The sequence below is a fragment of the Pelobates fuscus genome, chromosome 4 (assembly GCF_036172605.1).
Source record: "Pelobates fuscus isolate aPelFus1 chromosome 4, aPelFus1.pri, whole genome shotgun sequence".
Classification (NCBI taxonomy): Eukaryota; Metazoa; Chordata; class Amphibia; order Anura; family Pelobatidae; genus Pelobates; species Pelobates fuscus.
In genome coordinates this window covers 53,701,493-53,728,101 of record NC_086320.1, presented here as the reverse complement: position 1 = coordinate 53,728,101, position 26,609 = coordinate 53,701,493, and the positions used below count along the sequence as shown (strand labels likewise).

The following is a 26,609-nucleotide window of genomic DNA, read 5'->3' as shown; positions in this document are numbered from 1 at the left end:
TTGAATCTTAGGACACCAATGAGGTGCTGCGTCCCTTCAACTATTCTTGCACTGCACCTCTCACCAGAATGAAGAGAGACTCTGGCCTGGGTTGTTTCAGCTGTCTACCCATACCTCCATAAGCTCTTGAAATCCTATTTGTTAAATGGTTTAATCAGTATTGACTGGATCAACATTTCTTGATCAGGTGGAATACTTTCTAGGTCAAGACACCTTTGTCGTGAACTGGTTCTCCTGTCATGGGAGGGATGCCAACGACTGGTTACACCCGAGTGATTTTCGTCTTCTGGATTTTTTGGCATCGCCCTCTTCATCTGGATCTCTTTTGCCAAAAAACAAACAAGCCATGCGCATCCAGTATAGGTGTGCACACCCAGGTGCTATCACAATTTATTTGAGGACAAAGTTAATGCAGCAAACGTTTCGAGCAGCAGCCCTTTCTCAATGCTAATGTCTCTTTTGCCTCCAGAGCAAAGCAGCAAATGAAACTGTTCTATGGTTAGCATCCATATCCAGTATGCTTGGTGGGGGGCGCATTACTCCCATGTAAGCCCCTTTGTCAACAACATGTTTTTCCCCAGTCTCGGTTTCCCATCTTTTGAAATGTCAGAGTATGTTAATTTTTTTTATATTTCTCGTTTCCCCTCTATGTGGGACTGAACCATGGCTCCCCACTTCTGCTGGAGTTGTCCTGCGACAATCCTCTCGTCATTTTCCCCATTCACTTTATCTCCTGCTAGGATGAAGCGCCTCTTCAACAGCTGCCTCAGGATTGTCTATCCTTGGTGACCTGGACTTGTTTCTGGGGATCATGGAGGGTGTCGGACATATCGGCAGTGGCTCGAGATTTGCTGGGCTACAGGCACCAGAAGTATTATCTTCAGGTTTACGGAAAGGGTTTTGGATCTAATTTCTACCCCTATTGTGGCCATCTTGAACTTGCTTTCTCACACAGAAAGTCTTACAGAACGATTAACATCATACGTTTGGCTATCTCTGTGGCCCATGTTCCGTTCCAGGGCTCTGCAGTGGGGGAGGATTCCACAGTTTGTAGATTGCTCCATAGAATTAGAAATGCTGACAACAGTTATTGGTTGAATCTATTTATTTTTAAAAACATTAAGATGGGAATCAATGATCATAATGGCTTCAAATAAATAATTACTTGTCTTAAACTTCATAACAATGTAACAAGGGGGTTTTCATTAGGAAGCTAGGAACAGATTTTGACATATGGTTGCGGTGTTTAATATGCTGAGATGGTTAACATGAAATTTCAGAGGAAAACTTCTGACAAAACGTCAATTGGTCTTATTATAAGTCTTTGCTTTATTCTGCCATAGATCTGCGCTGGGCATGGTTATTTGTAAAAAAAAAAAAAAAAAAAAAAAAAAAAAAAGATATACACTAAGAAAAAGTATGGTTTTAAATATATTTTCAATATTTTTTAGCATTGTTTCTTCTACTACTGTGGCTGCTCTGACATGCCAAACATTGGAGGAGTATCACATCAAAACCATAAATTCATATTGGAAAATGAAAAAATAATAAATGCTTAATTCTAAATATTGTAATTTATTTATTTTTAGTAGATATGCTGATGTACGTATTTCTTATGTTTCTCAGCCTAATTCAATTAGAATCTGCCACCATGCATAAAATGACTGCCCAGTAGTTTCAAAATCTGAAGAAACATACATAAAATATAAAAAAAATTACATAACGCAAAAAAAATCATAAAAAAAAATCACTCGTTATTAAAGAAGATTTAATTTAAATTATCTAGAAACAGTGATGAGAGCAACAACTGTGTTACATGAATTAATGTGGATTGAACAATGCATAGAATTGTAAAGGCTAGGACTGTGTAATCTGCAAAGTTTCCAACATATCTTCAACGGCCTTTAAAGATGACTGGGTGTCTTTCATAGCACGACCTGCAAGCTAAAGACAGAACAGAATTATTAATTATGATAACAATCATAGATGTTAATGAGCTGAATGCATGATACACTGCACGTTGACGTAACTGTGGGTTGTTAACCAACTTTAGAACAATAGACAAAAGGTATTGTTAAGCTTTAGACCAAAATAACCAAGCTTGATAATTTATTTTGGAATTTGCCCAAATAGGCCTAAAATTGATAAATTTCCTTGTCAAATCTCCACAATTTCATGTTACTATGCAATGAATTTAAACCTCTTTCAACCGTCAACCCTCCCAGAGACAACCTCTTTATTATGGTTATATGAGAGATCTGGGATAGGCAGAGAACAAACCACTTTTTGGCAAGTTCCCTTCACTGGAATTTTCCCGATTTCCCTTTTAGCCCTGGGATCAAGTTAGGCCATGCAGCCTCACTCATACAAGCACCTAGGAATAGGTACATCCTGGCTGAGCAGGGGAAGCAAGAGATTTAAAGGAATTGGTAACAGATGGCCCTCTCAGGGTCCATCATTTTCATATTACTTATGTTCATTCCTACAGTGATTGTACAATCTTTCTCAAACTATCACTGATTTTGAGACTTATTCAGTGCAGGATTCCACATTGGTTACTCATCTACAGACATAACCCACTTCCCCACTTCACAAGATCTTGGGAAGATAATGTGTCCATCACTTTTACTGATCAGGACTGGGGGGAAAAACATTCAGCATGACTCATTACTATTTTGCATCTGTTGACACAAAGAAAAAGGGAATACAATTTGTAGGCCAGGTGGTTATACACCCTGAGCAATCTCTAAAAATAGGACTAAAAAGGTCAAACCTATGCTCCCAGCTTGGAGAGATCAAGGGTGCATTAATATATCTGTGGTGGGATTACAAGATTGTGGAAAAGTCATTAGCATAATTTCGCTGTTAGTGTTCTCACCCATTGCATTTTAACCAGGGTTTATAGTCTATTGCACATCGTACCCAACCTATTTCCAAAGTACAGGAAATTGTTGACAATTAGGCTGCTGAATGTGGCAAAATCATTTATTTCTCTAAATCAATGACAGCTAACTAGGCGGCTTACATGTCCCACAACCCTTTTTATTATCTTTTTACCTTCCTGATTATTATTATTATTGCCATTTATATAGCGCCAACAGATTTCGTAGGGCTTTATCTCTTCCTCTCAAAAAGTTACCTCTCTGGATCATGATATCGAACCTTATTATTTTGTTGTGTAATTAAGACAGTCTTGTCAAAACTGCTTTTATTTCCTACAGAGTACCGAACCGGTATTTTTGATTTGAATGTGTACCTTATACTCTCCACTTCTTAAGTGATTATATTGTATAAAGTTTTTGATTTTATTGCAACTTTTTTTAGAACTGTAAACCAATGAACAATCATTTAAGTAAAAAAACAAAAACAAAAAAACCCAACCTACTGTCCCATACCTTGATGTTTTTCTCATAGTAACTAATTGATCGTAGAAGAACTTTTCCGCTTAATCTGAGCAGTTAAACAGACGTTTTTCAGATGGATAACACAGCAGCACAAGAAAAGATTAACAATCGTGTGCACCATTAAACTAAGATTTAATTTCCACTCAGAAGTATTACTCAGGAAGAAATTAAGCCAAGTCAATTATATCTTCCTATAATTACACTTTCAGGCTGCACTATTAGTGGATTGCAAGTCTTTGAATAGAAAGCTGTTGAGCACGTCATGCTGATTTTAAAATGAGTTTTCTAATGACACTGACAACCACCATCACTCACCAGGCTTATTATACAAAATATATTAAGTAGTTAAATTGCTGTTTTTTGTCAGTGAAAGGCAGATTTTCAATATATTAGCAGTAAACTAGGATTTTCTCTAGAGAACGCTGCAGTAATTTGCTTTTAGTAAGGGAAGCCATTTTTTAACTTAATGCGAATATTTAAACACTTAATACATTTTCGATATATGTTTATTTTCTGCGACCCAGCACATTACCGCTTTGATTTATGACTATTCTGCAGAATTAACTTCATTTGGTAAGCTCACTTGATGTGTGGGTTGGGATCAAGGACAGCTCCAGTGAAGCAACGGCAAGACCCAAAAGTGGTTAACCTGCGTCTGACCTTCCACGAACCATCAAGATCAATCAATTGCTGGGAACACTTAACGTGTACATTCGTATATCTAGAAGGATTTAAAGTAGCAGTAGTGTACCACTTCCCCTGTGTAAGCTGTTCCTGTGGTGTACTGTCAAATTGGAATTAAGATCATGTTTTCAATTGGACTGAACAGTCATATAATGGAAATAAAATGATAAAGGGTCAAAAAGTAACATTGGGCGGAGCCTAGCAGCCTGGCTGAACGGACGCATACTGGTGGAGCGCCTCACAAAAAAAGCCTGAAATAAGCCTAAATAGCGACATTAAGCCCTAAAACTGCCTACCCTTCAGCCCCCGAACAGAGGGCTTACCACAGAGGAAGCGCACCCGCAAGGCCGTGGCAAACCACAGCGACACCGTACCGGGGATCGACCTGAAGCCTACAAGCGGCCTACTCAGACTGCACGGGGGAGGCGGCCGATCCCTCTGCTGGCTGTTGCCAAATTACTTGGAGGTCTCCCCGACACACTCTCTCCTCCCCCCTCCCCCCTCCCCCCCAGCCGGAGAGAGATATCCTGCTCAAGCCTCGGCACAGCAACACAAACGACTCACCGACACTGCCGGTCTGGTGTGCCACATCATGGCGGACGCCACTTGCCAGCCAGAACAAAGATCCTCAATGCCACCACTCTCGGTGCGGCTGGACCGACTGCTAGCTGCTTTCTGGGCAAAGCTCTCCGCTCCAGCAGAGACACAAGCAGCAACAACCTCACAGGTCACCAAGCTACAACCCGCGGCTCCAGGAGGGGGCCAAACTAAAGCCTGGAAGGCTGGGAGGAGAAGGCGGGAAATCCGACGCAAGCCTCAACGGGTCGGCAACAGACCACCAGCGGTGAGTCACCCAACTAAAAGGCGACATACCCCAGGTCTGCCCGCTTCCACCCCCCCTTCCCCCAAGGTGATCACTACCCCTCCCAAGCAAAGAAACCTCGGCGGTGACCTACAGACCACCAGACACAACTCAGCTCAGGGCCTCTGCTCAAAAAGGAAGGGGCGCGAGAGGGGATCTCCTTACCAAACTGCCCTGACAGAGCATTCCAGCCACCACCAACTTCACAACCCCTGCCAGAGACAACAAGCCCACGACAGGCTTAATGCAAGTCAGGGGACTCTAGCCACCATACCCCCAGACTCCATCCTGGCTGGGAACTGGAAGAACACCAAATGGGGGGACCACTGCCTTACTACAACTAACACAGACTCGGATGAGGGCTGGAGATGGAGACATACCACAAGCTCAGAACGCAGCAGGGCTGCCCCAGATAAATCCCGCAACCAACCCCGAGCAGGGCCCAGACAGGGAATCGGGTTTAGAACCTCATAGCAAAGGACAACCGGATTAATGGATGCCGACCGCAAGCTACCACAGCCGATGACTAGTAAATATAAAACTGGACATTAACAATAGAGAATGTTTAGCTTTCACCAAGTCTATATCATCTTTCCTTCCCTACCTGCACCTGCATAGTTCAGCATTTAGACATGAATATATAGCCTGACAGGAGTGAATTGTTTTACTTTAATAAGCATTAATGTGACCATAGCTCACGATTTATACATGCACCTACGAATGTGTGCCTAGACATTTAAATGTATTAACCATCATTGATATTACCTACATAAGCCTGCCTAGCTTATGTTTTCAATAGATGCACTCTCTTGCTTTATTTCTTCTAATATGTACCTTTTTATGGTAGCATGACTTATACTCTTTCACACAATGCTGGCTCCAGTGGCATACTCAGCCTAATTTAAACTATAATGGCCAGCCTGTAATGACTCACTCGCAAAAGCGACGGTTAATTTTCATGTACGACTCAATGATAACAAAAATGTGCATGTCTATCATATACCCCTATGTAATATATAAATGTGGAATGCTAGAGGATTGCCTTTGGGGTACCTCACAAGCGAATGTTATTTGTCTGCGCACAAAAAAATAAAAAAAAATAAAAAAAAATCACGTAGAACTAAATTTTAGAAAAAGTAACATTGCATTTCTAAATGGAATTCCCTGGCATTGTCATTACTTATGTATTTTTGATTTATCCTCTTCAAAAACTGTGTGCATCCTGAACAGCAATGTACCGTGACTGATAAACTGTAAACCAATGAACAATGATTTAAGTAAAAAAAGAAAAAAAAAAAAAAAAAAACTACCTACTGATTTTGTGAAATCAGAAATGCTATGTGAATTTACTGCATGCCCATTTAAAGAGCATCATCAATTTCTACAGTTTACAATTGGGACATAAAATAAATATATGTATATGAAATATATTATGATCATATAATGTAACTAAACCCCCATTATTTTGCCTAGATTAGGTGTTTAAAAAAAACACAAAAAAAAAAAAACTAATATCTATCAACATTGAAGTTGCTGTTTAATGGATAGATGAGAGCGCTGGATCTTGTGTATTATATAAATATACACTAAGTAATATGAACATTAATATGAACATAAAAAAATTAAAAAAAAAAAAAAAAAAAAAAAAGAGATACAGAGGGAAAACAATGTTCTGGAGACATCATACAACCAAGAGAACAAAATGTATAAAATACCTCCAGATCCCAAACATGGAATTCTTCTCTCCTGATACATGCTTCCCAATAATATAACTTTTACATTGTTAGACTAGGGCTAGACTTAGGAGTAGGTGCTGTGTATATAGAATTGTGTGTGGCTTAATTGGTAATGTTAGGGTAATATAGACAATGGTTTGTGCTTGTGAAGAGTAAGGGTTAATGAAAGGTCTTTACTAGTAGTGTAGCACAACGGCATTCATGTCCAGGTGCTGCACAAGACAATTGTTACAGTCCCTTTTGGCAGCTATTTCAGCTGCCACTTGGTAGTGTAACTGCCACTAACATTGGGCATACCGTGAAATGTCTGTTGGTGTTCTAGCTGAGATTGGGGTCTCCAGATTGCATTGAGGTGATTTGTGCATTAATGCAAGACCAGTATCTAGGGCTGAATGCCTTAAAGGGAAATTATAGTGCCAGGAAAACAAACTCGTCCCCTCCCTCAGCGCTTAAGGGGTTAATAACCCCTTCTGACACTTACCTGGGTCCAGCGGCGCTGACTCAGCTCTGCCCATGCTCCTCCCTCAACGACATCCGCCGATGGGGGAGAGCTAACGCAATTGCTGCGCTCGCATTAGGATCTCCCGTAGGAAAGCATTATTCAATGCTTTCCTATAGGGATTTCAACGACGCTGGAGGTCCTCATGCAGAGCGTGAGGATGTCCAGCGTCGTTTAAGAAGGCGGAAGCCCCTCTAATGGTTGTCTGGTAGACAGCCATTAAAGGAGGAGGACTTAACCCTAGCAGGTAATTAAAAACTGCAATAATTACCACTAAAGGGTTAAGGGTGATGGGAGTTGGCACCCAGGCCATTTCAATGAGCTGAAGAGGTCTGGGTGCCTACAGTGTCCCTTTAAATGTAACAAACACACAAACCAACCAGAGCAACACACACACATTACATTCTAGATATTGTGATGAGGTGTAAATTTACATGTAGACACACAATATAGACAGACATATGCTGTACATAACCATGATACTGGATTACCTTCAGCAAACCCAGAGCTAATTTTAGACACTGTATATCTGCCTGCTCTGAGTGCTTTAGTGGTAATCCACCTTTTATATATTACCATAACTGCCCACCATGATAAAAGGCTTTGCACTGCAATGTGGATTACTTTTTATTTCCACTTTCCTAGCTGATAAACTAGAACTACGCCTGGCCAGAAGGAGAACAGAACGTCTTTTCTTCTGCCTCTCCCCTTCCATTCCCAGGCAAACAGGAATGGTCCTAATCTGATGCGTTGGGAGTTCCAATTCCTTCAAGAAATAGCTTTGATGCAAAAAAAAAAAAAAAAAAAAAAAAAGGCAATCTTTAATGCTTGGGAATCTTTCGATAAAATCAGAGAGGCTTTTGAAGAAAAGAGGTCAGATTTCTAGGCTTTGAGAAAACATTGCAGAGATAATGGTAAAATATTAAAGTATAGGAGCAGATGAAATAATGCTTAAAACAATATTCGTATAGCTATAGTTCGCAAGGGGCGCTCATTTCGAGGTCTTTCAAGTTCAGAAGCTGATCTTTACAAACGTATTTACTGAGATTGAAATAATTTAATCATGATGTATGACGTGCTGCACATTAAGTCAAGGTGCATCACAGCTGTGGGAAGCATCTATAAGCAACATTTTAACTCTCTGATCAGTAATACAACACGGTATGAAATATCACAAATAGTCTACTTTAGTAATGAACGTGTCACACAACAGTGATCATGTAGACATTCACCTTCAGGTAGGTAAAAGTGATGTAGATCAAATATTTCACTTAATCATAGTTATTTATGTTTCAGTAATTTTATTAAAGAACACATTGTTGTGTTTTATTTAGTGATTTATGAATTTACAACTTGTGCCGCACTCCTTATGGAATTCTTTTATATTACATTTTTTCCACATTCCTCTATTAATAGCTAATCTGAATACTTATATTGTAAATAATATGTTATTATTATTTTATTTTTAAGTACCTGTACTTTCTTTTGCATGGTATTTGTCTGTAGTAGACTGAATTAAAGGGATACTATATTGCCAGGAATACAAAACGCCCCCCCCCCCCCCCCAGTGGTAAATAAAGGGTTAAAAGCCTTTTATTTACTTACCCGATTCCAGTGCCGATATCCCTTGGCACCGAGTCGCGGCTCTGCCTCTTCCAACGTTACTCCACGTGCTGCACACGCATTAGCTCTCCCCCGCAGGAATCAATGCTTTCCGATGGGGAAATAGCCGCTGCTGGATGTCCTCATACGGAGTGCAAAGACGTCCAGCGTCAGTTAGCGAACCAAACGTCAGTAAACAGCCAGGAAGTGCCTCCAGTGGCTGTCTGGTAGACAGCCACTGGAGGCAGACTTAGTGCTGCAATGTAAACATTACAGTTTCTCTGGAACTGCAATGTTTAACATTGCAACACTAAGTGCAATAGGGACAGTGCACCCAGACCACTTCAATAAGCTGAAGTGGCCTGGGTGCCAATAGTGTCCCTTTAATGATATTGGAATACACATTAGTTAACTTGTAAGAGTAGAACACATTAGTTAACTTGTAAGAGTAGATCATTTAAAGAAAGGAAACGTGACTAGAAAATATTAAATACAAAAAAAAACGGTTTACCAGAAAATTAAGAAAATATACAAAACACAGAATTCTTCAATGTGGCACATCTAAAATCATCTATGGAATACTGGTTTCATATTTATGAAAACAGAAAAAAAATATTTGATATTAAAATTCATTGTAGGAAATATTAAAGAATACTGGCAATAAGGATGGCGTATGAAAGTAATATAAAAAAATAACAGATTTCAATTTTTAGGTGTTAGATTCCATTTAAATCAGCAAATGGCAGCTTCTCAGAAATGGATCCCTTGCGTTCATTTAAAAAAAAGGTGTCCAAGTAAGTTAGAATAAATATTGTAAGTATACTTATGTCAAAGCCAATTCTGATCATTATGAAACCATGCTGATTGAGGTAATTTTCCGTGACATGCAATTATTATGTCCGCACTAATCATGAAAAACAGCCTTTAAGAAATTGAAGGAACCATTGTTTCAACCTAAATTATTTGCAAGTTAACCACATCTGCAATTATAAGCACAGGTCGGTCATATTAAAATTCAACAACATATCCAAAAAGTATTTAGCTGGAAAATAGCAGCAAAAGAGATCACATTAATGCACTCTGTAAGCATTAATCAAATTTAAGTGCCTGTGCCAAGATTTTTCTTCTATTGAACATGCTAAACCAATTACCTAAAACATGTAGGCTGCTTTGATTCAACCCCTCCAATCCTTCACCTCCCTCCAGCCTCCAAGCAAAAATTAGAAATTGTAAAAATAAAAAATGGAAAACAATTTGCATTGGGGTAATTTATTCATTTCTATCCAGCAGGATGAATATACAACATACAATAAATGTTGTTTAAGGTATACTCAAATTGGCAAGTTATTATAAACCCGCTAACAGAGACTTTGCTCAAGCTTTTTAAAAAAATGTGTAAAGCATTATATATATATCTTGTGTATTTATTGTATATATATATATATATGATATATATTTATTTTTTTTATTTCCAAGGCTCAGTGTAGCACCTCATTGTCTTGGAAAACGGTACATTTTTTAATTCTTCTTCTGCCTAACAGCAAAAATCCTGCAAAGTCTATGCGAGAACTTTTTTTCCAAACCAATTTTTGCAAAAGAGGACATTTTTATTTTTAACAAAACGTCATACCGTCAAGATTATTAGGCGATTTGCTAAATCTTTAATATCGCTTTAAAAGAAAACCAAGCATCGCAAAAAATAATGATCGCACAAGTTATACGCATTTTTCCATGTTGTAAACACCAAGATGTAACACTTCCCTTTTAGCGATTCCTCAAGCTGTCAGAGCTTGAGCGGTGTCTCCTTGCTCAAACAATCCTTGAGGGTACGCTCAAAGAGGAACTGCACAGTGCAATAGAAATATAGTTCCAACAAATGGGCATGAAGTCTTACAAGGAAGAGTTCAAAACCACAAAAAGTTCTCTGTCACTAACCCCAGTCTCTATTCTTCCTACACCGACATACTCACTGGGTAGAAGATCCCTTGATAGAAGACATAAAAAGTACAATCATCTTTGTAGGAGGCAGAACCATAACTTGGAATGTCCCACGGGAGCAGTAAAAAGCAAGATGAGTCTCAAGGTTTTCTGGGATTAATTCTACCTCTACAACTTTGGAAAAAATATCCCACAAGAAATGGATTCTTATAGACCATGATAAGATTAATATTGGTTGGGGAAAAAAGCATGTTCCTTACCTCACAAATACAGTTTTGTTTTGGTAATTGCAGTATTTTATTATGTTATACCCTACCTGGTAAGCTCTTTTTATTTGGTTAGCTGCCCATGTTGCATACTTCACATTGTCCTTCTTTGTTTTCGCACTGGCTTTTGGATTGGAAGCAATGTGGATAGATGACTAGAAATAAAAAAGAGGATAGTTAAATAAAATGAAAAAACAAAAAACAGAAACAATCTATATATATATATATCTATATATCTATCTATCTATCTATCTATCTATCTATCTATCTATATATATATATATATATCTATCTATCTATCTATCTATATCTATATATATATATCTATCTATATATATATATATATATATATCTATATATATATATATATATCTATATATATATATATATATATATATATATATCTATATATATCTATCTCTATATATATATATATATATATATATATATATATATATATATATATATATATATATATATATTTTAGTGACATGATGAAGCACTTTTTAGACTGTATAATTTAACTAGCCGTAAGTATTTTCCATTTGTAAAAATATTTTTTTATATCCAATTGTTGAGACTTTAGGTTTTCCAAAATTGAGTGTTTCGTTTGGGAGCAATTTATACTGTAAGCATAATCTTTGCAGAAAGTGTAAATAGTAATGTGCAAGAGACACAGTGACTAACTGAAATTATAACTTGTAAAAGAGCAAAATGTTCTAATCCTTAATTAAAATAAAAAAAAAAGAAACAAAACACAGGAAATGCTAGTAATGTTAAAAGTTCATGCCAATGACTCATATTTTCTTGCTTCTATAGCATATTGAATTAATAACCCATAGCAATTTACAATCAGTACCTAGGTGCTTGCTGGGCCATACTGCTGTGCCTATAATCCCATAGACAGGATGTTCCTCTTGTTGCACAGAACTGCCTCCCCATAGATCTCCAGGTCAGCAGAGAACTGGAGCTTCCTGACAGTCGTATTAAAAAATGTGTGTACATGACCCGTTATGTACACGCAACTTACCTTGTCATATTTACTACCTATGTCATGCTGTATAATTCTTGTTTACCTTCTATGCACTACTAAAATAAAGAATTTAAAAAAAAAAAAAGTGTGTAAGCCATGCAAATCCATTTTTTAAACTGCAAACCCCTAGACTCTCCTCCAGCCACACGCCACCTAGCCATAGGCTTTCCATTTTATACAGAAGCAAAAGAGAGTAGGTCTAATTGTCATACTGCAGAACGTGTGCAAGGGGAACCCTTTGCTTTACAGTAATATGTGTTGTGTTTTGTTTGTTTGTTTTTAGTACACCTGACCACAAATACTCAAATCATCTTTATTTAAACAGTGTTTCTCAGAACGGTATCATTTAATGAAATAGATAGGATATAGCAGCAGGAGATAATGCTTGGCTCTACTCCTGCCACCTAAAAACAGGGAGATGAAGCCACAGCACACATGATTACCAAAACCTCAACGTTTGCTGACACTTGTAGACAGCAGGACCTGCATTCAGCGTTAACCATGACAATCCATGCCTTATGCAAAGTTTGTGTGAATAGTTAGACAATGTTATCTTGGACCAATTTGTATCTCTGTACAGCTAGAATGCCTGGTCAAAACAACTGCAGGAACTGCATGTTCCCTTTTGTAAATCAGTATTAAATATCTAAGGCAGGGGTAGTCAGGTGGGCGGTGGTGGGTTCTGCAGAAAACGCCCAGTGGGCCTCGATGGCTGTGGACCAAGGACGGCAGGGGAAATCCTTTTATCTCCCCTGCTGGCCCATGCAGAGCCAGCCTTGCTGTAAGCCCTCTCGGGCTGCTGAAGGGATCAAAGATCTCCCTCACTGCTTGCTGGCACAGAGTTCCAGCAGAGGGAGGGAAAGTACTGGGATGTTCTGTGTTCCTCCCGCAAGCAGGCTGGTTGGAACGTTGCCGTGCATTACCATGGCGATGCTCCGATACAGTGCTGTACTCACAAAAGGACGGGAGAGTCAGCCGGAGGAGCTGCAGGCTAAAGTGTACATGCCACCACTGGACTACCAAGGCCTGCAGCATTATGTCTCCCCCTCTCCCCACGTAAAAGGTAAGAAAAAGGGAGGGGGAGACATTAAGATAGATTTTCACATCTCACCCATCTACACACAGCATAAACCCTATGCACACTTTACACACTACTCTTTGCTTGCATCAGTCCCTAGTCATCTTATTTATATACACACGCACCCCACCCTCTACACACACACACACATACATACCCCTCCCACACCCTCCCCCCCCACACACATACATACCCCTCCCACACCCTCCCCCCCCCACACACACACACATCCCCCCCCACACACACACATCCCCCCCCACACACACACATCCCCCCCCACACACACACATCCCCCCACACACACACACATCCCCCCACACACACACATCCCCCCCACACACACACACATCCCCCCCCCACACACACACATCCCCCTCCCCCCACACACACACACATCCCCCCCCACACACATCCCCCTCCCCCCACCCCCACACACATCCCCCTCCCCCCACACACACACACATCCCCCCCCACACACACACCCCCCCCCACACACACACACATCCCCCCCCACACACACACACATCCCCCCCCACACACACATCCCCCCCCACACACACATCCCCCCCCACACACACATCCCCCCCACACACACATCCCCCCCCACACACACATCCCCCCACACATCCCCCTCCCCACACACACATCACCCCCCCCTACACACACACATACATATGTGTATATAGAAAAAAAAGTAGAATAGAAAAAAGGGAAAATGAGATACATTTAAGTCCATAAAAGTGGGTAGTAGGTATTAAAAGGTTGACTATCCCTGAACCCCTGAACTAAGGAATGTATGCCTGACCATGATGAATCGATGCAGGCTATTCTCGAGGGGTGCTAAGCTGTATTATATAGATACATAAAATAAAGTGACTATTCTGAAAAGCTTCTATAGAGTTTGATATCTCAATTGGTGCATTTAAGAAACCGAAAAATGTTATGTTCTGACAAATTTTTGGGAGGAACAAATGCCATCTATGGACTTTGGTAAGCACTGATCAGTGCTTGAACATCAGAGATTTTATGATTGTATGAGCACTGCCAAGAACAATTATTATTTATATAAAAAAAAAAAAAAAAACACACACACACACACCAAACTACAAATGTAATATGACAGCAAAATACTGTAAGGATTAACAATTTTACGGTCACTGCAATACCGCATTAAACCAACCTTAAACTGCTGCCCCATCAACAATTAAATTAAGAAAGGTTAATGTTACTACTGCTCTTTGCTTGCATCAGTCCCTAGTTATCTTATTTATATCTGGGCAGCAAAAAAAAACAAAAACAAATCGTAGTTTTGTGTCAGTGTTAGTACGCATTGCTTGCAAACAGAACTTACTATGTAAAGTCCAAACAAGGCTCTCATACTCTGATTGTTCAGTTTTAAAGCTTGAGAAAAATATTTTCTCGACAATTCAAGATTTTCAAGTCCACCTTGAGTGTATTTCACCTATGGAAAGAAATAAAAAGATGAAGTGCTACACATTGAATAAGTTCCAAGCAGCTAGCATTTGAGGTAACCATGAATGGTGACTTGTAAGCGACTGTTGGATATTTCTCCCTTCTTTCTTATCTCAACACAGGACACGCAGGAGTAAGTGTAAGAGTAGCAAGCAATTAAAACATAGTTCAAAACAGCAGCCACACATAACAAAAAAAAAACTGGTGTAGGAAAAACAGAAATAATAAATGATGACTACGATAAAGACTACGGATTTGGTTGTTCATTCTTTTCAGAAATAAAGGGACACTCTAAGCAGCAACTTGACTGGGACAATGTAAAACACGGCTACTTTTGGGAAATGGCAAAGTTAACATTTAGCGGAGTAATATGCCTATAGTGAATGTCAGACTGGCAGCGCTAAAGGCAAAATAACCTTAAAGGACCACTATTGTATAAGGAATACAAACAAGTATTCCGAATGCTATAGTGTTCTAGTAACTAGTTCGATGATCCACTCCCCACTCCCCCAGGTGAAATAAAGCATTTTATGTACATTTGCTCCTTCAGCGCATCAGTATCCAAGGTCACCTCACCTACCGGGCTGAGATCACCAATCCTAATGTTCTCAATGTCAATACATGAGAGGCTAGTGTGCATACAAGACAAATCTCAGTGCTGCGCCAGCCAGCATCTCCTTATAGAGATACTTTGAACCAATGCATCTCTATGAAGAGAGTTCAGCGTTTCCATTCAGAGCATAAAAACACTGGATGTCTGTTCTGCAATCTTTGCAGGACCAAACCCCCCAGAAATCCCTGTAGTGGGTGTCCGAGTGACAGCCACTAAAGATGGACTTAGGCAGTAATGTAAACAGTTTATTTGCTCAGAAAAAAAGCAGCATTTACACTGTTCAGCCAGGGACAGACTCTTTACTCCAGAACCACTAAATGAAGCTATAGTGGTTCTGGTGCTTTTTTTTTTAAAAGGTCCTTATGTTTAACTTAATCAACCACAGCATATAAGAGTATCTTGACTGCTGTATATGTTCCGTATTTTGTCTTAAGAGAAACATTGGATTTGTCTGAGATGATATCAGAAAAGGCAGAGGGGCTTCTTCAAGGAGTAATTCCTAGTATTTTTTTTGCTGTTAAATTAAATTTAAACGAATACTATAGGCATCAAAACCACTTAAGCAGTTTTGGTGTATAGATGATGACCCGGCAGTCTCAATGCTCAATTCTCTGCCATTAAGGAGTTGAATAACTTTTTTTAGGCAGTCCTAGTCATACATCCCTGCATGTGACTAACACAGCCTTCCTATAAAATCTTTAAAGGTCCTTTATTGCACAGTCTTTTGAATTTAGAAGTTAATATCTCCTGCTCTGTTAATATCCCGCTAGAGTCTGCAGATGGCTCCTGTTTGTGATTAAAGTTTACATTTGCAGAGTAAGACAAAGACTTCTAAAGCGAGTTAACATCTAATTGAAAATGAAACCATGTTTTTCATGCAGGTGTGGCTAGGGCTGCAAAGACAGAAACAAAAGTGATTTAACTCTTAAATTACATAGAATTAGGCAGTGAGACTGCAGAAAACTGCTACATTGAGCTACAGATTATTTAAAGCCACGCTATCCTTTTAAAAAAAAGGGACCCTAAACCTAAACAGAGGAAGGAACACACTATTGTTTAAGATATTTATTGTTAATTTTCCTACAATTATTTATACATTGAATGTGAATTGCACATCCTTAATAAACTTACTTCGGCAAACTGCTGGTAATAGAAGTGGTTGTGAGGGTTAGTCAATATGAGCTCTTCCAAACAAAAAGCAGCTTTTGCATAACTAGGGGGAAAAGAGAAATCAGAAATGGACGCATAAAAACAGGTTCATATCAAAATCAATAAGCACCCAAAAGAAATAATAAATAAACAATGTCACAAGTTTATTTACGGATTTGGACTCATGAATAATCCTAGCAGCTGAGTGCTGTATTTGGTAAAGTGAATTGCGTAAAAGTTAGATTATTGACAAGTGCTGGTGAATAAGGCTTATGTGCATGTGGCGGAGTGTGTGCACAGCATGATTTACCAATGGACAATATAGAGGCAGTTTATCATTGACAGGCAGTCTTTTGATAACACTTTGACATGTGATCTACTATGAACATTAAAATCATTAACCAGGTAAGATAAAGATACATTGTGGGTGTGGGGGGTATATATAATAATTTGAAAATGTTAGGTTTACGATCGGCATAGTTAAAGGTGGGTCCGACTAAGAAGACACTTGCAGATTAACACGGACATTAAAGACAAAATGTCGGGCCCTCTCTTCCGGGAAAATTAACAAAGTTAATATTAGCATATGAAGAATTCAGATTTAGCAATATTAACCAAAGATATAAAGTAACAGAAATGATCAGGCTGGTAGAAAGGTAGGAGGAAAGAAATATAGATAAATACGGTTTAGGAGGCATTATACAAGTTTGTGCAACATTTCATAATTTACATTTTGTAACATTATTTCATTTTAAAATGAAACCAGTTCAAATGAGGCAAGAAGTCCAAATATACTCTATTCTGGTTTATTAAGCTGCATTCCGTCACATTGTATTTATTTTTTCTGCGCTACATCACTGGTTTCCATTTTCTCACACAAACTAAACCAGACGCCAAGAAGCTTGCTATTTTAATATATCTGGTGTTGGTCAGGGATATCAAGCTGATGGCCTGCGGGTGCACAACAGGCTCCTGGACAGTGCATGGTCTGCCTCGATTTAATAGAGTTTTATTGTATTTTACTAGGATCAAGACCATCAACAGGGTGGTCTAAGCAAAATATACACATGACCCCATGAAAGTGCTGGATAGAGTAATTTGAGGTAACATACAGGAATATTACACAGAGACAAGGTCCATTAACGGCATTAAATAATCTAGAGATACAGAGCCAAACTCCTGTCAACGTTATCTTGTATTAAACATGTAGCTTGTCTTGTATGTACAGCAGAGACAAGATAAAACGAAAGTGAAAACTACTATTTTTGCGATCAAGGGATTTTTGTTAAACTGGAATAAATTAAGTTTCAGTACAAACATTTTAAAAGTTCCCTTTTAAAAAATTTTTTTTAAAAAGTAAATATGTCAGTTACATCAATTACATTGTTTAACATGCATTTTTTGCAAAGCTTCAGGGCAAGAATAGGAGGCAAGCCATTCGTAAGTCACACGTTTTTATGCACGTTATTTAAATATTACTGATGACTTTTATACATGTTAGAGAGTCAGGAGACATGATACATTTCTAATACATTATATGTAGCAAAGCCATAAAGTCACATGGCTTCCAGTCATATAACAAACCAGGATTGGAAAAATTGGTATCATCCCCTTTCATGGGATTTCAGGACTGCAACTGCCCTACGACCAAAGAGCAGGCATGTATCTGCAGACACATGCAGAATAAATTAACAATGCCAGTGTCAAACCTCACAGGCGTGCTGTATCTCACAGCGATCATGAGGGTGAGAGGATTCTAGGCAAGTAAAGATTTTGCACCTACCCCTCTTTTTTTTTTACTCCAATTCTCTTTTTGCTTGGTTATATATTTTTATTTTTTTTAAACACAAATATTTGACCTACTTGTTTGCTGCAGTTTACTGACATCGAAACTTGTAGAGTAATACAGATTATGGTATTTAGATATCAGCGGTGGATTACTGAGAAACTAGCAAAAATAAATAAATCAAATGAAACTATAAGTGGCAATGTAATTTCACTAGCTAGAGAATGTAGTAAGGTATTTAAGTAGGTAGGTTGTTATATACTAAAATATATTCCCTTATTGAGGAGGGGAGGTAGATGCTATTGGTGGTAAAAGTACAGCTGTTTCATTTTTCATGTAAAATATAAGTTATTGTTTTGAAATAAAGACAGACTGACTAGTGCAGACAGAATTCTGTGCATCATTGCAGATTAAAACTGGTCAGAACATTCTACCCATTGAAATGATTTACACGTACAGAACAAAATTTGTGCTCTCTTGAGAAACGTGAGACTTCACCTTACAGTCAGCAGACAGAGGAAGGAAGGAAACCATAAGATCTAATAGGCAGGGCTCAATAACCCAAGAGATAAAATGGCACGCCTTTGCTTTGGAGAGGGAGGACAGAATTAATACTGTGATATTGGAAAACCCAGCTTTGCGCTAATCCTTTCAGATTGGGATTTCCTCCTATCAATGGAGCCATAAAACACACAACAATAACATTACATATCCAATAAGCTGGTTCCTATCACATTCAGAATTCCTGATTACCGCTGGCTTTGTACCCTGGCAACAGTGAGCCTTGTCTTGATAAAATGTCTTTTGTTTGGCAACGGAAAGCATTTCTTATTGTCATTGTCACTTGGCATAACTGACGGAAAAAAAACATTCAAGAAAGCTCTAAAAACCACATACATAAAATACAAGCAAAACGACAAAAAAAAAAAAACTAAAAAAGGCAAAATACATACCTAAAATACACATTAAATTAATTAAACGAATGTATTTAATTAGAATAACAAAAGAGAAATCTTAAAAACTCAACAGTATATTAAGTAATGAGATATACACAATACGCAATGTTTTCTCCTAGCTCTGTAAATGCCATAAAACCTTTATTTTAGGTAACGGAGGTATAACTGTATAATAACTTACTCTAGTTCGTTAATGTAAAGTTCTGCAAGTTCATGCCAGGCTTCTTGGTCGCCAACAAATCTGGAACAAGAGAGAAAGTACTTGAAGAAGAAAACAAGGCTGGATGGGAAAGAACTAGGGTAAATGAACTGCTTGGGAGCAAAGGGCTAAATCAAATGCAAATTCCATTTTAATTAAAAAAAATATATATAGATATATATATGTGTGTCAGAATAGAAAACCAAAATCCGCTTGTAAAACACTCACTGTTCCAGATACTCATTCAGTTCTCGAATGGCTTCAGCATTTCGCCCCTGAGCTTTCCGAATGGCAATCTTCCGCTTTCTTGCTGCCTGTAGGTTAATATTAATAGAGGATTAGTCTCATACAAAACCAAGGGAATTGCAAGGAAGGTAATTTGACTGTGCAAATTATTATCTCAATGCCAAAGGAATTCCTGCATTCACATCGCTGTTTGGTTTGAGTATATAAACACACGCTATGGTGTCCCAATGAGACAATGAAAGCTGATCTTGCAGTCACATTACGTATGCACTCCTTTTGATGTAAACACTGCATGCATCACTTGATTCAAATAAGTGACCTGTTAGAATGTAGTAATTACAAATCAGCAGGGAATACTAATCCCAAGATACCATTCAGAGCTGCATCTCTCCTTCCTGTCATTCCAATAATCTCCAAATTTAACTCTAAGGTTTTTCAATGCCAGAGGTGCAAATGCGAAAAGGTTTTGTCGCAATTCCTCCCGTTAACTTAATCAGTTGCTATGTAAAACTGAAGATTTGCATTTAACAATAACATGGAATTAGTTAGAAAAATACATAAAATACTCATGGAATAGGAACTGGAGACAGAAAACAGAAAAAGAAAATACATATTATATTAAAATCTAAATAATAAAACAGAAGTGAAATACAAATTATATTAAAATATAAATAAAACAGAAGTGAAAGGATGAGGTGCGGAGAGTCCCAGATACCATAAAGTAGTAAAGATGGTTCCTTTATAATATAATATTAAAAAAAACAAAAAAACACCTGGATGCTGAATATCAATATATATTGAAAGAAATCAGAACGATCATCTGAACAGAGTATGGACTCTCCTTAATTGTTTATCCCATGTTCAAATAACCTGTCTCTGAGAAGCAACTAATGCCATTCTGCCATTTTGAGTGAAAAACTTTGAGCTCCAAATTTATTACGCTCGCTCATAAGTGATGTCTAGAACAAAAATGCCATAATGTAATAGGCATGTGTTTCAAACGTTCATAGCATCACTAGTGGAGTACAGCTGTGTCCCTCTGAGTACAGTGGGCTTTTTTTGGTTATGGATGCATATGCTTGGGTCTCTTGATTAACTTTGTTCCAAAACAGAATGGATAGAAGCTCATGATGATCTCTTGGGACATCCACATGTCTCATCATACTGGCATCGCCCAGCATTCCTGTTTATGTTTGGTCACATAGTAGTGCATGCTGACATAGCTATCCCCGAATAATGGTTTGGTTGACAGATTTACTTTCAGCACCAAATAGTATCAACAGCAAAAGTTATCAGCAGGAAGTGGTGTATATAATGATTGGACCCTGGATGTTTATGCAGGTGCAAGTCACAGTTCTAAAAAGTTGTGTCATTGCGGAGCAACTATTTCCAAAATGTCAGTACTGAACAAGTCATATTTACTTTTTTATGCAACTGTGCAGTAATCAACAATATATATTACATAAAATATAAAAGTTTGCATAGTGTGCGGAGGTGCAGATATAAAATATTATATAAACATAACATGTAGAAATTTGTTTAACTAGAAAAACAGAATTCCATAACTATAAGCTTTTGGGAGATCTTCCCTTTATTACATGTTGTTTATCATAATGACATTTATTCCGCAGCAAAGGAGCAGGCTTTTGGCTTCAGTAATTTATGTTTATTGCGAAGGAGACTCGGCTGCTATCATGAACGGAGCTGTCACAGAGCATATAGTAGTCACAATGCAGCAATTAGCTCAGGCATCAATCTCATGTGCTGAAGCAAATTGCTCTCCAGAGCTCAACTACAAAGGTCCACTAAATGTACTGAGAACATTGCTAAACCACTTTTTGACTGTGATGTGCTACGTTAAAATGATAGAACCCAGAAAATGCAGAAACATTAAAGGAACATTATATTATCAGGACTACAAATGTGTATTCCTAATGCTATAATGTCCAACAACTACGTAGATCAGCCATTGAATGCCAGTCCTGCAAGAAGTCCCTATAGTGGCTGTTGGAATTACAGCCACTAGAGGAAGAGTTAGGCAGCAGGGTAAACACTGCCTTTTCAAAGAAAAAGGCAGAGTTTACTCTGCAGACATTGTAGGAACAGGCTATATGCCCCAAAACACTACATAAAGCTGTTCTGATGACTATAGTGGCCTTTTGAAAGGGAGCATCTCTACAGTTTTTTTCATTTATTGAAATTAATTAATCTATAGAAAATATATGCACATTAAGTTTGTCAGATAGGCGCACGTCCATGCAAAACAAAACAATGACTGTATACTTTTATTGCAAACCTCCAAATTCAGTTGTCTGTTGCATAACCATGCATAAAATCACATGAAAAAAACATATATGGTATATCCACAAAATAGAAAAACAAAAAAGAAAAACAAAACAAGACACAATGTAACAATAAAGTAGTAGTAGTAATAATCAGAAATAATAATAATAATGTATTTTTTGCAAAGAAGGTAGTTCTTCTCTCTAGAGTTATGTCCACCCGAATGAGTTAAGAAAGTTGTACACAAAAGAGGAAGTGTTAACATGACTTGGCCAAACCAAGCTGTTTGGCTGGCTTAAAGTTCCTTCATTTTTGCTTTATACTATAATCTAAGCAACTCCATGTGTCAGCACACACATAAGAAAAAAGTGATAGTCTGCGATACATGCCAAAATAAACTCAGCAAAAGTTCTGCTTAAAATCCAGAGCCCTTTTTTCTGCTCCTCAACAGCCACATGTGTGTATGGAAATAATTAGCAGGTAGATGATGTATAAACAATTTCAATACCTGACAATTTATCAAATGTTTCTAGTTAGCTTTCACACAGCAAACAGACAGACCGAGCCAAATAGAATTCATATTATCTTCGATGTCTCCGTTTTGATTTTCATCTCCAAAACATTTATTTATGAAATAAAAAAAAAAAAAAATAAAAAAAGGAATATGAAGCAGGCATTTGTTTATTTATTTATTTTTTTAAGGCAAGAGGTGAAAAGGGGAGCCAGGGGGAAAATATAATAATAATAATAAAAAAGAAAAAAAAAAATCAATCATTCGATTTCCAACTGCTGCAAAACTGACAAAAGTTGTCAAAGTGGCCAGACCCTTTTTTGCTATACAGGCCAGGTACTTTGTTACAAGTGATTTTGAATTATATTAATATCTTGATATATATATTTTAGAGCAAATCGACTTCAAGTACATTTGCATTCTAAGAACATCACAGAGCATCACGTGGGTGCAATGAAATCAAACGTTTTTGCATTTAAATACATAAGAAATCTGAATGTTTCGTTTCCACTAAGACCGTATTACAATAAATATTTGCCGGTCTAGAGATTAACAGCTGGAAATACATCCTCTTAGGGAAACCGTGACTTTTCTTACAGTTATCCGAAAAACACACTTGTGGTCTCATTAGTTGCTAATGCTTTATTAATTTAAACATATCGCTGAATGCAAAAGCAAACATTTCTCTTAAAGACTGAAACCAATTCCTTCAGTTGGCTTCAATCTAGAATGAACATGAACTGGTAACAGAATTCTTATAAAATAAAGTTCAATAGTTACAATGTTCAGCATGGTTACTGAAACACAATGGTAGGTGCGAAATAGCTAGATGATTATCACACTAAATCAGAACTAAAGACCACACTAGCAAAAAATTAAATAAAAAAAGCAATTGTTAACGACCCTCTTGTCTGTGAGCTGCCAAAGTGGAGTTTATGGTCATGTGTGCATGAAAGCATTAAAGGGAACCTATAACCACAAAATGTATTCAGTATTACGGGACTATAGGTTTCCCTTATGGTAAAGTTATCACTGCCCATCCCCCTATGCTCTGTAAAACTTAAAGGATCACTATAAGGTCAGGAACACAAACAGGTATTCCTGACCCTATAATGTTAAAACCACCATCTAGCCCCCAAGGGCCCCTAATGTCTCCATAAATATAGTAAAAATCTTACTGTATTCAAGCCTGAAGCTGTAACTCTGCATGCTGTTAGACTCGGAAAAACAAGCAGTCTGCTGACATCATCAGAAGTTGTAGCCTGATCCAATCACAATGCTTCCCCATAGGATTGGCTAAGACTGACATGGAGGCAGATCAGGGGCAGAGCCAGCATGATTCAAACACAGCCCTGGCCAATCAGCATCTCCTCATAGAGATGAATTGAATCAATGAATCTCTATGAGGAAAGTTCAGTGTCTGCATGCAGAGGGAGGAGATACTGAATGTTTGGATGCATTTTAGGCAGCCATGACCCAGGAAGGATCTCTAACAGCCATCTGAGGAGTGGCCAGTGAAGTTATCACTAGGCTGTAATGTAAACACTGCATTTTCTCTGAAAAGACAGTGTTTACAGCAAAAAGCCTGAAGGTAATGATTCTACTCACCAGAACAAATTCAATAAGCTGTAGTTGTTCTGGTGACTATAGTGTCCCTTTAAGTAAAATAATGATGGTATCCACATTTGCAAACGCTATGCATTATAGTGTAAAATATTTTAAAATAAAATGCTAAAAATAAATACGTTTAGCCCTGTATTCTCACAAAAATTTGACAAGGGTATGCTGTACCCAGGTGATATAGCGGGGCCCAATTTAGTGATTTTTATGACAGTAGCCCGCATAAAGATACAAAATAAACCACTAAATTGCAATGTGTTTGTAAAAACAAAAACAAAAAAACGAAAATAAAATACTTTAATCTTTGAAAGAAACTAGTGCTAAAAGGGCTGTACAATAAGGTTCAAAATATATCATATGTTGTCAACTTTCACAAATTGTGTGCAATTATGGGGTAGCTTGAACTGTCAAACTACTACATTGTGCCAAATCGTGGAATAAGCCCACTACATTAATCTATCAAAATAGAGCAGTGCCATCACGGTCTGCCACAGAGAATCATCACAGACCAAGGACTCCAATCATGTGTCTATTGACCCCAATGCTTATATATGAGAAGCAATGGATTGTACTGTCATCCAGGATGCAGGGAGACTAGGCACTGGAGAAAGTGTCAGTAATTATTTTCATTTCAATCCAATTCCTTTTTTAAATGCATAAATCCAAGGGGATCTATGCATGCATGCTCAAACAGGCATTTTCCATTAATAATTCCATATGTGTGCATGAATGTTCATGGGCGAAAGCGCACTATATAATGGGACATTTCTCGTTTACATTTTACATGTGGAACTTCTCACACAAGTGACAGCAGCTAAAACTTATTTTGTTAACAAGGCTGTGCATAGCAAACGCCTGAACAACTGAAAAAATTCAGAGAGTTGTAATTCTTCGATAAATGAATAATTGAACTTCAAGTCCCATAAACCCTGTTCTGACCCGAAATAAGTCTGTGTGCAGATAGCTTCGAACTCTGCTAGTTAGTCCCTCCAGTGTGAATATAAACAGGTGATTTGCGATTTATGGATGTGAGTTTTCCGTGTGTATAGAGGCCACTGACTGACGCATAGCTCAACTTTAACCAATTGCAGAGTTGGTTAAAGACATGTCCAGCATTTCAGACTCCACAGATCAGAACGAGAGAATTCTGACTGCTAAAGCTAAAGAAGGTGGAGTAGTATGTGGGAACTGCCGCAAAAATAACCTGAAAAGCGAGTAATTTTTTTTAATATCTTTTATTAAAGGATCACTATAGGGTCAGGAACACAAACATGTATCCCTGACCCTATAGTGTTAAAACCACCCTCTAGCCCCCCAGGGCCCCTCATGCCTCCATAAATATAGCATCATCTTAATGTATTCAAGCCAGAAGCTGTAGATCTGCATGCTGTTTGCCAAAAAAAAAAAAAAAAAAAGAAAAGCAGTCTGCTGACATCATCAGCAGTGATAGCCTGATCCAATCACAGTGCTTCCCCATAGGATTGGCTGAGACTGACATGGAGGCAGATCAGGGGCAGAGCCAGCATGATTCAAACACAGCCCTGGCCAATCAGCATCTCCTCATAGAGATGAATTGAATCAATGAATCTCTATGAGGAAAGTTCAGTGTCTGCATGCAGAGGGAGGAGATACTGAATGTGTGGATGCATTTTAGGCAGCCATGACCAAGGAAGGATCTCTAACAGCCATCTGAGGAGTGGCCAGTGAAGTTATCACTAGGCTGTAATGTAAACACTGCATTTTCTCTGAAAAGACAGTGTTTACAGCAAAAAGCCTGAAGGGAATGATTCTACTCACCAGAACAAATTCAATAAGCTGTAGTTGTTCTGGTGACTATAGTGTCCCTTTAAGTAAAATAATGATGGTATCCACATTTGCAAACGCTATGCATTATAGTGTAAAATATTTTAAAATAAAATGCTAAAAATAAATACGTTTAGCCCTGTATTCTCACAAAAATTTGACAAGGGTATGCTGTACCCAGGTGATATAGCGGGGCACAATTTAGTGATTTTTATGACAGTAGCCCGCATAAAGATACAAAATAAACCACTAAATTGCAATGTGTTTGTAAAATCAAAAACAAAAAAACGAAAATAAAATACTTTAATCTTTGAAAGAAACTAGTGCTAAAATGGCTGTACAATAAGGTTCAAAAAAAGCCTGAAGGTAATGATTCTACTCACCAGAACAAATTCAATAAGCTGTAGTTGTTCTGATGACTATAGTGTCCCTTTTATTTGGACTGGTTGTTTTGGCATTGGCACAACACATTAAAAAATGAATGGATCAATTTCACCCTGAAGTGCCCCTTTAAGTAAAAGGTACCATCATCTAAATTGTTACAATATTATTTTTTTGTTCTTACTCTTGTGGTGTATAGATTTCAAGAAAAACAATGTCTACATTTACAAAAAAATAATTAAAGGAAATATATTTCCCTGTGGGAGAGAATGAGAAAACGAGAGAATGATTTGAAGCAATATTTTGCTAGCCAAGAAGTATGGTCTCAGATGGTTTCTCTCAAATTACCCTAGAGGCACAATATTTTACTTACTGTGTTAGTCGGGTCTTCTTGCAATATTCTGTCATAAATCTGGAGTGCATCATCGTACCTGTTCCAAAAAGGAAAGTGAAAACCACCATTGGAAAATCAGGCTCAGAAAACATA

At 38.0% G+C, this 26,609-nt stretch overlaps 1 protein-coding gene across 1 annotated transcript in view; it reads right to left on the bottom strand.

Moving 5' to 3' along the window:
* Window positions 1-1,751: 1,751 nt before the first annotated feature.
* The window catches only part of EMC2 (ER membrane protein complex subunit 2), a 362,465-nt gene continuing 337,607 nt past the window's right edge, over window positions 1,752-26,609 (bottom strand). The window contains exons 7-13 of the mRNA XM_063451180.1: window positions 26,496-26,553; window positions 19,507-19,592; window positions 19,261-19,320; window positions 16,320-16,401; window positions 14,454-14,564; window positions 11,042-11,146; window positions 1,752-1,944 (exon numbers count right to left, since the gene is read on the bottom strand). Of these exons, the coding sequence (XP_063307250.1) occupies window positions 1,858-1,944; window positions 11,042-11,146; window positions 14,454-14,564; window positions 16,320-16,401; window positions 19,261-19,320; window positions 19,507-19,592; window positions 26,496-26,553 (589 nt within the window). The 3' untranslated portion in view covers window positions 1,752-1,857. The remainder of the gene's footprint in view (window positions 1,945-11,041; window positions 11,147-14,453; window positions 14,565-16,319; window positions 16,402-19,260; window positions 19,321-19,506; window positions 19,593-26,495; window positions 26,554-26,609) is intronic.